Here is a 15,295-nt window from a genome sequence, read left to right as displayed (position 1 = left end):
TCTGTTTTCTTGAATAGAAAAATGTGAATCATAGGTAGGAATATAAAATACCATTACTCAGCATTGTTTAGTAGTATGTCTTCATGACTGGAGTGCACTGAGTTCTTCATTCATCCTGCAGAGTTCACGTAATAACTGGCTGATTATGCAACCACTCTCCTGCTCAAAGGACTTACATGTTAAGAAAGAAACAACAGTAAGCAACTGTCAGAACTCCAGCTTGGAACAAACCCTTCTCCATAGCCTCTCCTGAGTGTGTGCTTCCCAGGAATCAGATAGTCCCAGAGACTCAGAGGATCTCGCTAATTTTCCACATTCCCATCTGTTCTTATCAGGACTAGTGACATCATTTGCAGGGCCCTGTGCAAAGGAAAGTGCAGAGTCTCTTGTTCAAAATATTATTAAGAATTTTAAGACTGCTGTTGCGGAGCGTAAAACCATCCACGGGCCTGTGCAGATCACATACCCATGATGCTGGTCCTTGGTTTTGATTCCTGAGAAGAGGTGCCATATCCAATGACTAATACATTAACCCAGGTTATTTTATTGGATTGTAATTATTCTTGCACTTGGCAGAGAACATCCAAGGATTGAAGGGAATAGGACCAGAGGGAGGTATGTTTTGGCAACAGGCAAGAAAACCGAACACATACTCTGGACCCAGACTGCTTGGGTTTCAAGCCTTTTCTACCACATATGGGGGCCTTGGACTAGGTACAAAAACTCTCTGTTTTCGTTTTCTTAAAAATGGGAATGACAATAGCAGTAACCGTGTTTTAGGGTTGTTGTGAGGATTAAGTGAGTTGATTCATGTAAAGTACTTGGTAAGTGACTGAAGTGCTTGGGTTGTTTTTCTTATTTTTTTGAAGACTATATTCTCCATAATAAACTTTTTTCATTACATGTGATACAATTATCCTGAATTAAGGTGAAGTTTGTTATTTGGTGAATAGAAATGCTAATTTTAATGTAGTGGAATTTATTGATTTTTTTTAAATGATTTTCATTTCTGTGTTTTAAGGTACTTTTTAATCTATCCCCAAATCATAAAGATATTACCCTTTTTCTTCTGAAATTTTTGCATCTAAATCTTTAATAATTCATTATTATATATGGTATTAGGTATGGATGTCCAATTTCTTTTTCTGTATAGGAAAACTGACCTCCTTTCCTCTCTTTCCCCCTTGCTCCTCTGAATGATCTGGCCACCCTTATCCCTCTTTCTCCCTCTGGAATTTGAGTCTGGGCCTTTGCACGTATTATTGGCTGTGCCTCAACTTCTCTTTCCCTAGATATTACATAGGTAGGGAGCACAATATGGCATTTCAGAGTATTTCAGCCTTAATCTGGTGGTGCACAACTTATAAGAAGCCCTGTAGCAGGCAGCCTCTAGATACTTCATCTGCTAAAATTAAAAGGGGTCAGGAGGGGGAAAATTAATCCCTGTCATTTCAGCACACATTGGCAAGAAGAAAAGACAAGTGCAACACATCATTGTAAATGGCTTTGTCAACACTCCTTGTGTATAGTACACATTTCCAATTATACCCATTATGATGTACTTAGCTAGAGGGTAGGTTGCATTTTTAAAATGTGGTAAGAAGCAGTAATGATTTAGCTAGCTCTCATTTGTTTTCTATTGCTTGATTAAGAATGCTGCATTGTATTTTTCCTGTCTTACACATAGGATTAATAAGAGACACTGCTTTAATTATGCTAAATCGGTGGTTCTCTGCCATGGGGACTTTTAAAAACATACCAATGTGTGAACCCCACTCAACAGACATTGTGGTTTAATTCGTTTGGGTTGGAGGGACATTAGAAGTTCATAAATGACCCCTGAGGTTCTGATATACAGCTGGGGTTGAGGACCACATAAGTTGAGCAGACAGTGAGATCAGCTCTGAATGACTTCAGTGTGATATGTAGAGAGTGAGAGGAAAGACGAGACTCAAAGAGGGTCACTGATAAGGTTAGCTCTCTAAATTGGAGATGTTTTTAAGAGCAGCAATGGTTGGGGATATGAAGCAAAAGAAATTAGAGAGAATCCCTGAAAAATTAGAAGTACTGCATAGGCCTCTGTGAGTATGTGATGCTTACCATAGGAAAAAAATGGTTATTTGCCTCAACTCTTACCCTGGATAATTCATACAAATGTAAATTTGAGTTGCTTCTTTTGAAGTCTATGTTCAGGGCTTACATATAAAGAATTTTAAGTTCACTGGTATATATATATATATATATATATATCGTTCTCAAAAATTTTTAATCCCATTTAATTAGTCATTTCTAACAGCTGTCATGTGAATTGGCTCAGCAGTGTTACCCACATAGGACAAGTAGGAAAATTGAAGTTCTGAAAGGTTAAGTGCATTGCCAGGGTCATAAAGCAATTCGTCAATGAGCTAAACTTAGAAATCTGAGCCCTGGAGGTCTTGTCTGTTGCCAGATTCATTGAATTTTGGTTCTGTTGCAAAATGAATGATGGTTATGAAAATTTAAGAATATAGAATGAAGTTTTTCAAGCAACATTTCAAAATGAAAGAAGTATATGGATATCCTGGAGCCTATTTTAAACGCTTCCGGAAAGTTCAGCAGAAAAGCTTTTCCATTTTGCTTAATTTCATCCATGCACAGATAGAAAGGGTCTTTAGGTCAGTGTTCATTTTGAAGTACTTCAAAGTTTAGGCTGCAAGGGAGTTCTATGGGAGGAAGCTGCTCTTGACGTATCTGCTGTATATATGGAACATCAAGATGAACAGGGAGGAATTATATGAAAACTTCCTACTCATAGTTCTTCCAGGGAATTGCATTTTTCACCACTTAAGCTTCCATTTCTCCTTAAAAGAGAGAGAGCATACTGAGTTAATGGCCTTTGGATAATAATGCAAAGTTTATATTATCATTTCTGAATGCTTATCAGACTATGGAAAACTTTTTGCATTTTTATCCATCCATCAAGTTTCATTTGTGTTGCACTGGGGAGATTTAATAATGCATGTATATATATATATTTCAGTATAATACCCAGCACCTAAGTGACTTGCCTACATATAACAGACACCTGATAAATATTTACCGATGATGACAACACTGAATGTGGTAAATGCTTCCCTCGGAGAACTGAGTCACGGTATCTATTTCTCCAAATTTAAGTGGGAGGTAGTTGGGCTGGTGGTGAATCCCTGGTTTTGTTTCTTTTCTAAAAACAGAAATTAAGTCTGTTTGACTCTCAACAGTGGTCAGGAAGAAATTAGAAAAGAGTGTTCTCTTTGTGATTTGTCAGCAGAGTGAATGTACTTAGGGAGGGATTTAAGTTGAAGAAAGTTGGGCTGCCTCACATACTGAGATCTTTGTCAGTCTTGACTTAGAAACAGATTTTTAAATGATGTTTTGCAATTTTGGCCAAGCGCAACTTTTTTTTTCCATCTTCTATTAATGCTCCACTTGGATTCAGTGCCAGTTCTCTTCAGTTACGTAGCATCTACTTGTGATGTTTCTATCATAGTAACATGTATAAAGTAGCTCCAGTCAGTTATTTTGAGATAAGCCCTACACTCTCCTTTCCCTTTAATTTTTAATTTAATGACTCCTGAGCAAGTGTGCTTGGGGCACAAAACCATCAGGAACTGCTATCTCAAGCAGAATTCTGTGGCAGGAAATAAAAATGGTGCAGTGATCAGATTGAATAGATCATTTGAGAACAGCACTGCAGTCTACCTTTTCCACACATTTGAAATGCAATCCTGTGCTGCAATGAGAAACAAATGTGCTTGTTTTTTACATTCACATGGGGGTGATTGTCTTTGTCTGAGTGATCATATAATTTTTCATACAAAACAAGACATTTCTGAGAGTGAATGAAGGAGCTATGATTTAAGGCAGGATAATAGGCATTAACCAGGACTGCCCTGAACAAACAGGACATTTGATCATCCTATCCATTCCTCTCCACTAATAGGAGAAGGTGTTAGTGGGTACTGATTGCCTTGCAATTGTAGTTTAGCTTCCCAGGAACATGGAACGGTTTTAAGCCACCCATGGTATACTTCTACATGTACAGAACATAATGAGACCCAGCTCTGAATTGAAAGCTGGTTTGTCACTTTTTTCATTCTCTCTGAGTAATAGACTTTGTTTTTATAGCAGTTTTAGGTTTACAGAGAAATTGAGTAGAAAATAGACAGTTCCCATACCCCCCCCACCCACATACACAGTTTCTCTATTATTAACATCCAACATCGGTATGGTACATTTGTTACAATTACAACCCAATATCGATATATTATTAACTCAGTTTCACATTAGGGTTTCCTCTTTGTGTTGTACAGTTCTATGAGTTTTGTCAAATACATAATGTCACATATTCACCATTACAGTATCATACAGAATAGTTCCACTGCCCTAAAAATCCTATGTGCTCCACCAATTCATCCAACCCTACTCCCCCCAAATCCTGGCAATCACTGATTTTTTTTTCATTACCTCAAATATTTATCATTTCTTTGTATTGGGAACATTCAAAATCCTCTGTTATAGCTAATTGACAGTATACAATAAATTGCTGTTAATTATAGTCACCCTACAGTGCTGTAGAACACTAGATATTATTCGTCTTGTGTAGCTACAATTTTGTATTCATTACCAACTTTACACTATCCCTTCTCTCCCTTCTCTCCCTTCTTTCTTTAAATTAGAGGAGACTCAATTATTGAGTATTTTCTTCTACTATTTATTTTAATCTTTCTTCTATTCTTCTTTCATGAATTCACATTACACTAGAGAAAATTCCCTGTACTAGAAGGCAATGTGTACATGCTTTACATGCAGCGTCTCATGTAATCTTCACAGCGGTCAAAAGAGCTAGGAACTCTCTGTTTAGCCTGTTTTACAGCCTAGGAAGCTGAGGCCTACCAAGGTTAAAGGAATTGCCTGAAGTCTAACAGATATGAGGGTTGTAAATTAACCTCAGGAAGTATTTAATGCATGGCTGTTTATGTAATGAATCTTAAAATATCATAGGTGTCATCCTTTTGCTTCAAGATGGATTAGAGAGGAATCACTAGCAGATGGATAGTTGTTTTTTTGAATGTGAATTAGATGTGTAAGTGGAGAGGAAGACAGAGAGCTCCAGGGTGAGAAGCAAGAGTTGCAAGGTGATAAGCTGGAAGAATGTTGGTGCCATGAAGAATAATGTGTCACTGAGGTCTACTCAGTAATGGTGATATTTAAGAAACAAAACAAAGCCCTAGAGCTCACTTTAAAAAATCCTGCTAATCAGAATCTGCAGGTTGGCATTGGATCTGCTTGCCTTTAGGAGCCCTCCCTCCCTCCCTGCCTCTCCTATCTGCCAGTGTCTGTGTTCACCTATGTAGTGCTGTGAACTTGGTTTTCCCTCATTCTCACATTTTAGACCAGTTGCAAACTTAGTCAATTCTTTATTCCAAATCATTGATTGAATACCCGTGGCATCAGGGCTCGACACAACTTGAATTCAGTGTGGTGTGCCTTAGCTCACCTCACTGCAAATCACCTGAAGCTACTCTTTACATGCTTATTTCTTCCACCCTTGCTACTGTCTTTCTGAGAAAAACTGGTATAGACCTTCCCAAAGAATCTGTAAATACCCTTCAGTGTTTGTAGGCCACTCGTATGTTTTCTATGTTAAATATGGTTCTTAATCTTTAAATTGCCATCTTTTCTAAATGTTACTTCTTTTGATTATAATTAATAACTTAAGCTTTAATTATGCCTGATGACTTAATGATGATAAAATATGCAAAAATCAAAACCGAATTTAAACGTTGCTTATTATCATAATCATGCTTGAGCAATTGTTTATATTTGCGAACAGTCACTTTAATTTATTGTTATTTTTCATAGTCATAGTGAGGTTGGAGGCATTGCTCACAAAGCCCTGCGAATATTATTGTTTTTATTGACACTGAAGTCTTCTGCAAACAGTGTGCTATTGAAGAATTATTTAAAAAGGAAGAGGCTTCCCTTGGGAATAAGAGAGGAACTAAGATTCAGATTCCTCCCCTGCCCCTCTCTTGTCATCTTAGTGTAAAGTTTCCTTTAATGGAAAGATCACGGATTTTAATGTTGGCCAAGCACAATTTCAATCCTATCTAGGTGACTTTGGACAAATTATTTACCTTTTCCACCCTCCATTTTCTTATTAATAAAACAGGAATAATAATAAGAAGAATACCAACCTCATATGGTGTTATAATAATAAAATAAGATAGCATATGCAAAATGCCCTGAAGTGTATCTGACATAGATGAAGGTGATAATTCCTGTAAAGTTTTAGTATGTTTTACTTCCAGGTGTAATCTAAATGTCTTCCACCTGCAAAGCCACTGTCCTCCCCTTTCTATATCCACTTCCTAGAAATCACTTTTTCTTGTATATTCAATGGAACAAGGGGGTTTTGTTTGCCATCACTTCCTGAGAACTCCATTTGGCCTTTCGTTCATCTTCTCTTGCCTGACTTCAAACCATGATATCAGGGGCTGCCTCAAGCATCCACTTCTTTGGCTACAAGTCACCTCTGGGATTTCTGGAATTATTACCCTTTCTTAATACAGAGCTGCTACCCTCATGCTGGCTTCAAAGTAGGGGTGGAGTGAGAAGACCATTGACTGCTCCATTCCAGGTATACTTTCCAGGGGTACACCCTTGAGTTAGCCACACCACCACTAAATCAAGCGTGTTGTATATAACAGATTCTGCCATAGTTCTGGCCATAATTTGAAGCACTTATGTCATAGGAAGGGGAAAATCCTTTAAAACTGAATGCTAAATATGACTATTTCACTGTTCAAGGAAAAAAAACACACACACATACATAAACTCTTAGCAGCCATCTCACATATCATGGTGTTGTTTCCCTATCTCAAGATACCTTAACTCTATACCTCTCTTTTCAAAGAGGTGTGCCTTTTTCTTCATTTTTTTGTAGTGCTAGTCAGTTTCCTCTCCTGAAAATCTTATCTCTATGCTAAATGTTTTCATCATAGAATCTATCGTTTTCATCATAGAATCTATCCTTTTCAACCTCCAACCTGAACGTCTGTAGGGCATGAAAATCAATGCAACTATTTTTCTCAAACTTTGAATCCTTTGACCTGGAGTCACACCATAAAGGCAGAATACCTGTGTGAATGTGTATTTTGTGTGTCTGTGTGTGTGTGTGTGTGTGCGCATGTGCACATTGCAGAAGGGAGAAGCATTGATTCATATTCTAGGTCTAGTTCCCTTTAGGGTTTTCTGTCAATATGAGGTGAAATGTCCCTTTCATTTTTTTTTATTGTCTTCAATCTTAATTTCCAGTGTCCTAAGATAATATTTGGACAACACACACACACACACACACACAAACACAAACCCACACTCATACACATTCTAAGGCTAAACAATAATTTTTAGAGTAAGTACAGTGTAATTGGAATTCATTGGGAGTGGGGGAAAATACTTTTTCCTAAATGCATAATTATTTACCAAGATTGTCCCCACCCAAATGAAAATGGCTTTTCATATTATTATGCAAAACTATTTCAGTTACATTTTTCTTTATTGTTAAGCTGCTATTTCTGTACTCCTCATAGGGCCTTAACTACCTTTTTAAAAGTGCAGTGACAGCATTCACCTATCAAATAGCGGAATTTCTCCTTTGACTTTATTGACATGTTCTGTCAGGAAACTGGTGGCCCATCAAATGGGGCAACTGAAGAAAATTTAATGAAGGGACTATTTACAATGGAGTGGGCAGTGTTAATGTAAACTAGCAGGGGATGATGGCTTAGTACCTGAGCTAGTGACAGCTGGGAGCCAGAAAGATGGAAGGAAAGGGCAATTAGTAGAACCCAATGAAAGTAGCTGTAGGCAAGTGCCAGTCGTAGGAACTGTGTCTTTTGGTAGAGAGAGGGAGACAGCCTGGGTGATGCAGAAGATGGAATCTGTAATAAATTCCCTGACCTCTCTCTCCTCTTGCCCCCTTTTTTTCCCCCATCCATTATGTGCCTCATCCCCCATTGGAAAAACCCAAACAGAAGCCAGTGGGCAAGGGGACCACTGATGCAATCCTCCTCTGGTTAGTTCCTTAGGTACAGAGCAGGTTAAAGAAGGACAAAGATAGTAGCTATGGATCAAATGGAAAAGATCCTGTACATTTCCTTCACTTCCAGTTCAAGGTCATGAAATGTGCAGACATGCTGGTCTCTTTTCCTTCTCAAGATCTCGTGAAAAATGATAGAAAAGGACTTTTCAAAGCCCTAATTCCTTGTCAAAAACAAAAGGAGAGGACCATCAGTGGACGAGAGATCTGAACTCACTTATGGAAGCCAGACATTAATGGACTAGACTGAAGAGCAGAGAGACTGATGACACAGCCCAGGAAGCCACCACCTAACCTAGCAGGAAGGTGGGTGCGGTGGAGGCAAAAGCCCATCCTCCCTGGGGGACTCTGCAGAGCTGTGGGGCTGGTCTGATGGAGAACAGGAATGAGGAGCAGGGCCGAAGCATAAAATTAGCTATATGATTGTAAAAATTTGGAAGGTAGTGAAAAGTAAATTCTCACCAATTATAGCAGAGTGTCAATAGGTAATGTCTAAAGTTCATAAATCAATAAGTAATGACATAAGCATGTTGTTTATAGATTTGGAGGTAACCACAGGAGAACTGAATACAGCAACAGTTAAAAGTGTTCCCTCTGAGGAGGAAGACAGGGGTAGGGGAGCTTGGGTAGTGGGTAGTTGCTTCTCACTGTAAGTCTTCTTGTATTAATGATCTAAAAAAATGTGCATGTATAATTTTAATAAATGCTCCTTTTTCTCTTTTTGTTTTGCCCCACTTAGTTCACTGAATTCGTAGAGATTAACCTCTTAACATGATTAGGTCCATTACTTGTCCCATACCTACCAATTAATTCCTTTTCTCCTGCGTTTCCCCTTCTCTGTGTTCTTTGTAACCTTCACTGTGCTCTCTCGCTCTCTTCCACCTCTCCATGTGCACACTCTCAGGCCTGACACACATACCTTTCTTCTGAACATAGTCATGTGTCTTTCTCTGTAAATTCCTTGTGCTCTTATGTCTCAGTGCCTTTTCTCAAACTGATTTCTTGGCCTAAAATGGCTTTATCCTATATATATCTTTTTCTATTCGGCCTTCAAGACCCAGGATAAATCTGGCTGTTCTGTGAGCTCCGTTCGGTTCCCAGAATCAAAAATGATTACTCTTTCTTCTTTACCCACCTAACAATGTATCACTATCTGACATTTTTCACACTCTACCATGTCTTGTGACTAGTTCTGTATATATTTGTCCCCTTTTCTTCCTGCGTAATTGTAAATTCTGTACATCAGAAATTTATGTCTGCTTATTTTGTGCACACAGTATTATCTTGCACATGGTAATTGAAATAGTTGCCAAACATTATAACAATAATTGATTCAGAAGATATTTAAAAATTTTGAAATAGAACAGTCTCTACCACATTAAAGTAAGCATCAGTTGTCTTTTTTTGAGGTGCCTATTAGTACTTCTGTGTCAGCAAAACCACGAAGTAAACAATATTTTGGTCTTTCCTAATTTTAGTGCTTCTTCCCTAAATTCCAGTTACATGCATATTGGTTATGAGGTTGTGAGGATATGAAATATAATAAATAAATAGATTATTAAAATATTAATTTTAAGAGGAGTATTTGTTTTATAAAAAGTAGCCTAGAGAGGGAAATGCCTTACTCAAGGGGGTTAATTGCTAATAATAAAACTCCAGGCTCTTGAGCTGTTGTTTTGAAATCAAGGAAGATTTTTGGGGCCGCTCAGATCATGCCATGTAACTCTCATGCCATTGGTAATATAGATCCTAGTTAATTTAAAACACATTAAGACAGTGGGAAACAATCTTTGCATATTAGAACACATACATATATTTGAAATCTAAATTATGAAGTGTAGTATGTCTGTCTCACAGAAGTAACTTTGACTATTAAATCCTCATCTTTGCTTGTTATTCTTATTTCCCAGGCGTCTTTCTACATGTGTTTACTTTACCTCTCCTTTTTTTTTTTTTTTTCCGATTTGCTTTCTGAATTTTAATCTGCATCAACATAAAAGGGCACTATAATTTTATTTTTCCTTTACTTCAGGAAATGCCACAATAAAACAGTCTCGATACAGGATTATCATCCAAGAAGCAGCCAACGGAGGCCAGGAATGCCCAGATACCTTATTTGAAGAGAGAGAGTGTGAAGATGTCTCATTGTGCCCTTTATATTGGTAATTAGTTACCTTTTTAAATTATCATTAGACATTAGTATAAATCATAACTTTTTTTTCCCCACGAAATATATGGTTGTTTAGTAAAAAATAAGATGAAGTAATGTTGTTGTATATCTTCAAATACTTCAATGTTTCCACTCTTAAATGGAATATATTTGGAATGAGTAAAGTATATGAAAGTCTGATTAACAGGGGGAAAAAACATGTTTTGACTGTAAGTTAGCTGCTGGACTTCTGCCACTCAGGCAATTAATTTGAGGATCATGATTCCAAGAGATTCAGGATGAGGTCTTTACCTGGGGGAGAAAAACAATATATACTCATGTGTGTGTGTGTGTGTGTGTGTGTGTGTGTGGGTGGGTGTGTATGCATATACATACATACATGAACACACACACCCCCACACACACAGAGGAGGTAACCAACCCTTACTGTATTGTTCTCATCCTAAAACTTTAATCAAGAATTAAGAATAAATTTGTATTCTCTTAATAATTGTTTATTTTAATTAAAATTGGTTTTGGTACTCAATTTTTATTACATACATATTTTGAGAAACCATCTAGTTAGAGAAAAAGCTTCACCCATGGATGAAATATTTTTTTAAAAAAATGAGTAACTCTTAAACTATATATGCTCCCTACACATTCCCTCTTGGCAAATCAGTAATTATTATTTCTAAAAATTATACCTGCAGTTTTTCTGTTTAGCTATAAACTTCTACTTCTATAACATTTGACAGCTTTAAATTTGATTAAAACATTTCTTTAAAGTATATTTGGATTATATTCAATCACTGTTGAGTTGTATTGATTTGTGAAAATAGCCTGTGGCCTTAAAAATCATATAGCTTTATCAGCATACTTAAATATGTCTTTGTTAAAAATGCCTAGTATTTCTCCTGATTATTTGAGAAACTATATCTTAAAGCTGTGAAAATCAAGGGCTAATTTTTTCAGAAAATATAAGTTTTTTTTTTTTTTTTTTTAAAGAAGACTTCTCACTTTAGGTAAAGTTTAGAAGTGTCATTGAAAAAAATCTAAATTACTATCAATTTTATCATCCTTTACTCCCATTGTTTCTCTCTGATGATCAATCTGGGGAGGATGAAAATAACCATTGGGAATGTGCACAGACTACCAGTTTTCCCTTATCAACCACAGGGCCACTATGGAAATATTGTCAATATTCATCGTTTTGTGCCATGTATAAATATTGAAATTTCTGAGCCCAGCAAAAGAGCTCTCAAGGAAAGCAGCCAAGTGAAAAAAATAACCAGATCAAATATTAGACATTTTTATGAACCCAGGGCTATTATAATCAGATAAAGTTGTAGAAACTGTTAGTGGGCTTTTCCATTCTGTTGCCCACTCTCTTTATCTGTTGCACTTCAATTTAGCCATCCATGTTTGAACTCATTTCCATCGTTGACCTCCTGCCATTTTCCCCAAAATCAGTTCCCATGTGTATGGATTAGATCATTGTATCATTTATCTGATGCTCAGTTCAAAATGTGTCCAAGCTATCAGCATGATTTTCTGCTGCTTAGTAAATCATCCTTGAATTTTGAGCAATATGATTCCAACTTAGATTTTGCTTTCACCTTCATTGTAAGGTAGAGGAAGTTATCTAAGAAGCAAGTTAAGATAGGCTTTTATCACTATCTTCTTATTCATATTTTTGACTCCATTAAGGTGACATATTCACATTTTTACCAAATTAAAACAGAATCCAAATGTCTATTTTTTTCTGTGCATTTAAGCATCTCCAACACATTAAATTAGTAAGTAATGGAAAAGACATCACAGAATCCTTTATCCTAGGTAGAATTGGCAATGAGGTGTAGACAAGAGTATCCAGAGACTTAGGGCTGACAACCAGCTTGTTCTGACAGTCTGGGACATATCATTTAACCTCTCTGAGCCCAGGTCTATCATACTAAAACTGAAAGTTCCATGAGAGAATTCTGAAAATTCATTCCTTCCCTTTCAGTCTGTTCAGCAAACTGAAAGAGACTGTATTCTTTGGTTTTATTTCGGTCTAGTAAACCTGTGTAAACTCAAAGGATCTTTATGAATGATATCTCCTAGTTGAAAAGTTCGCCTAAAACCCCTTACCATTTTAGCTTCTGTGTTTTAGAATCATGCTGAATGAGTCTGTGCATTGACCAACTAAATTTACAACTACTTAAAATTAATAGGTGATTTCTTTAAACAGGACAGGTTTTCTGTTTAGCTGTTTCCTGATTTTTCCCCAGCTCTTCGGTTATTCCCATTAGGAAGCCCACTTGAATGATGTCAATGATATTCTTATTTTATTTCATTTTTCTTTTTCTTTCTTTTTTATTTTCTTGAAGTGGCTCTCCTAACAGAAGTACTAGCCTATCTGAAAAAATGTGAAAATATACTTAATGAAAGAGCAGAACCTGTGGTTCTACTTATGGCTTGGGTTTTCTGGAACATTGTGAAGAGACAGGTTTAAGGACCTGTGAGTCATAAAAATAGAGCTTTATCGATGTGAGAAAAGAAAAACCAGAAGACTTCCTTAGAGACTATTTCCTCTGAGGAATAGAAATCTTGGTATTTTATCAGAGTTGGGTCCATTAGTTTTCCCTAAATGAACTATCAGATAAGATAGGGTCCCAGGCCCGCACCTTTCCTTTTATTCTTTAACCTGTTGAGATGTTTGAGTTACTTCAGAGTCCTAGGAAGCACCTTATACAAAATTAGAAACAGAAGATCCAGTGTGAAGGTTGGCACTCCAAGCTTCAGATGTTCACACTTTGATTCTTTAATACTCCAGTGGGACACAGGGATTTTCTCTTTTTTTTTCTTTTATTGTTTTCTTGAAACAATTTTAAGTTCATAAAGATCTACACCTTCCAGATCAATCTGTGCTTCTAATGTTTTTTGTGGCTACTTTTCTGTATGAACTAACATTTATGCAAAAAATGTCCAAATTCTAAAAAATGAAATTGTTGCATAAACCATGAATCTGCAGCGGAGTGGACTATTGTCATCTCTAGTGCTTGACAGGGCTTGATTTTATGACATTGCTTTAGAGTCCATTTTTATTTAAAAACTTTCCTTTTCTATTTCAAATTAATCTATTTCAAGTATTCTATTTGTATATTTATCACGGCAAAATTTCTAGTCCACTTTTCTTTGTAATCACAGGTGGAAGCCACAGAAATGGAGGCCTTGTATCTTAGTGCCAGAGTCTGTCAGGCAGGGAATCATGGGCACCAGTGAAGCCTGTGGAAAGGGGTTACAAACAAGAGGTAAGGGGCTTTTTAAATAGTTTTTTTTTATTAATATGCAATTTAAAATCATGTTATTCTTATAATATGTTGCTTATTTTTACATTTGGATAAGTTGTGATATTATTGAATTAGATTATGTTTATTAGTGCTTGCGTTTAAGTTTGGCTTTTGTTAATATTGATATTAGAACATGTTTTAACTATAACCAATAGTGGACCTAAGGACTAAAGCAATGAAAGCAAATATCTGTACTCACTCATAGGATATCCCAATGCTGGTATTCCAAATTCATGTTGGATATTAGCCAAGGAATGAAAATATGTCAATATTAGACCCAACAGTATACCTTGCACTTTTTAGGTGCTAATTAAATATTTGTTGTATGAATGATAGAATAACCGAATAAATTGACTAATCTTAATTACCATGGCTTACACATAATTGTTATATACTTACTTACTATATATTCTATTTATAATATGAACAGAAAGGAGCTATTAAAATTTCTGGAAGAGATATGAATAGGCTTCTAGATCTGAGTAGAAGTACCTTTTATCTCCAATGTCTAGAAGGTGTGACAGATATCTGAAAAGCACTAAGTGAATCATCAGATGCTCATTTTCCTCTTTTATTCATAATCCAGGTGCCAATAATATGAGACTTGATAAGAAGTGCTTTATTCTTAAAATCTGACGACTTTGTTGCTAAAGAGATGTATGTAGCAAAATTAGACCTGTGGGACCAATTCAATTATACTGGTTTTATAATTAGTATTCTTTTACAAGACATATTTTGAATCAAGTTTTTCTTCTTATTGCTCATAGGTTATACTTTGGAAATGATATCCCTGTCAAAATATTTACAGATGAATTTGATTGGCCAGTTAGTTTGATTAAGGACTGCTACGAGGATCTAGAATGACTTTGTGTAAATTACAAGAAGGGACCACTTAAAACATTTTACCTCCATATGTTATAAAATTGTTATAATAATATGATATTGTTATTATAAGGCTTTTCCCTACTTTCTGCTAGAAAAATTGTTATGAAATATTTAGATCAGCAATATCTACCAAATAAATGAAGCAAATAATTTAACTCTAAATGGGATATGGACTCTGCTACTCTGTGATACTGGAGTATGATATCATATGGTATTAAATACAGTATTACTATCATAATGGTCAGTTTTCATTACAAAACCACGTAGTAAGTCCTGGAGAGATGTTACACCTAAATGATGTGGTATTGTCACATAATAGGAAAGTTATTATTATGAAAATATGTCCTAAAAGGATTTTTCTTTTTCTTTCTTTTTTTTTTTTTGAATTTTTATTTTGTCCATATACAATGTGGTTCATTATTATGGCCCATCACCGAAACCTCCCTCCCTCCTCCCTCTCCCCCCTACCACCCAAAAATGTCCTTTCCGTTTGCTTGTTGTAACAACTTCAAAGGGTTGTAGTTGTTATATCTTCTTCCACCCCCACCCTGGTTTTTTTTGTGTGTGTGTGTGAGTGAATTTATTTATTTATTTTTGGCTCCCACCAATAAGTGAGAACATGTGGTATTTCTCTTTCTGTGCCTGACTTGTTTCACTTAATATAATTCTCTCTAGGTCCATCCATGTTGTTGCAAATGGCAATATTTCATTCGTTTTTATAGCTGAGTGGTATTCCATTTTGCAGATATACCACATTTTCCATATCCACTCATCCGAAGATGGACATTTGGGCTGGTTCCAACT

General features: G+C 36.2%; 1 protein-coding gene across 1 annotated transcript in view; it reads left to right on the top strand.

Annotated features, from left to right (window-relative positions):
• LOC103590118 (thrombospondin type-1 domain-containing protein 7B-like) overlaps positions 1–15,295 on the top strand; it is a 419,640-nt gene that overhangs the window by 47,773 nt on the left and 356,572 nt on the right. Inside the window, exons 6-7 of the mRNA XM_008572266.1 lie at positions 10,155–10,284; positions 13,464–13,567. Of these exons, the coding sequence (XP_008570488.1) occupies positions 10,155–10,284; positions 13,464–13,567 (234 nt within the window). The remainder of the gene's footprint in view (positions 1–10,154; positions 10,285–13,463; positions 13,568–15,295) is intronic.

This window comes from Galeopterus variegatus, unplaced genomic scaffold (genome assembly GCF_000696425.1).
Source record: "Galeopterus variegatus unplaced genomic scaffold, G_variegatus-3.0.2 Scaffold770, whole genome shotgun sequence".
NCBI classification, from domain to species: domain Eukaryota; kingdom Metazoa; phylum Chordata; class Mammalia; order Dermoptera; family Cynocephalidae; genus Galeopterus; species Galeopterus variegatus.
The sequence above is the reverse complement of the archived record's forward strand: the minus strand, read 5'-3'. Positions and strand labels throughout refer to the sequence as shown.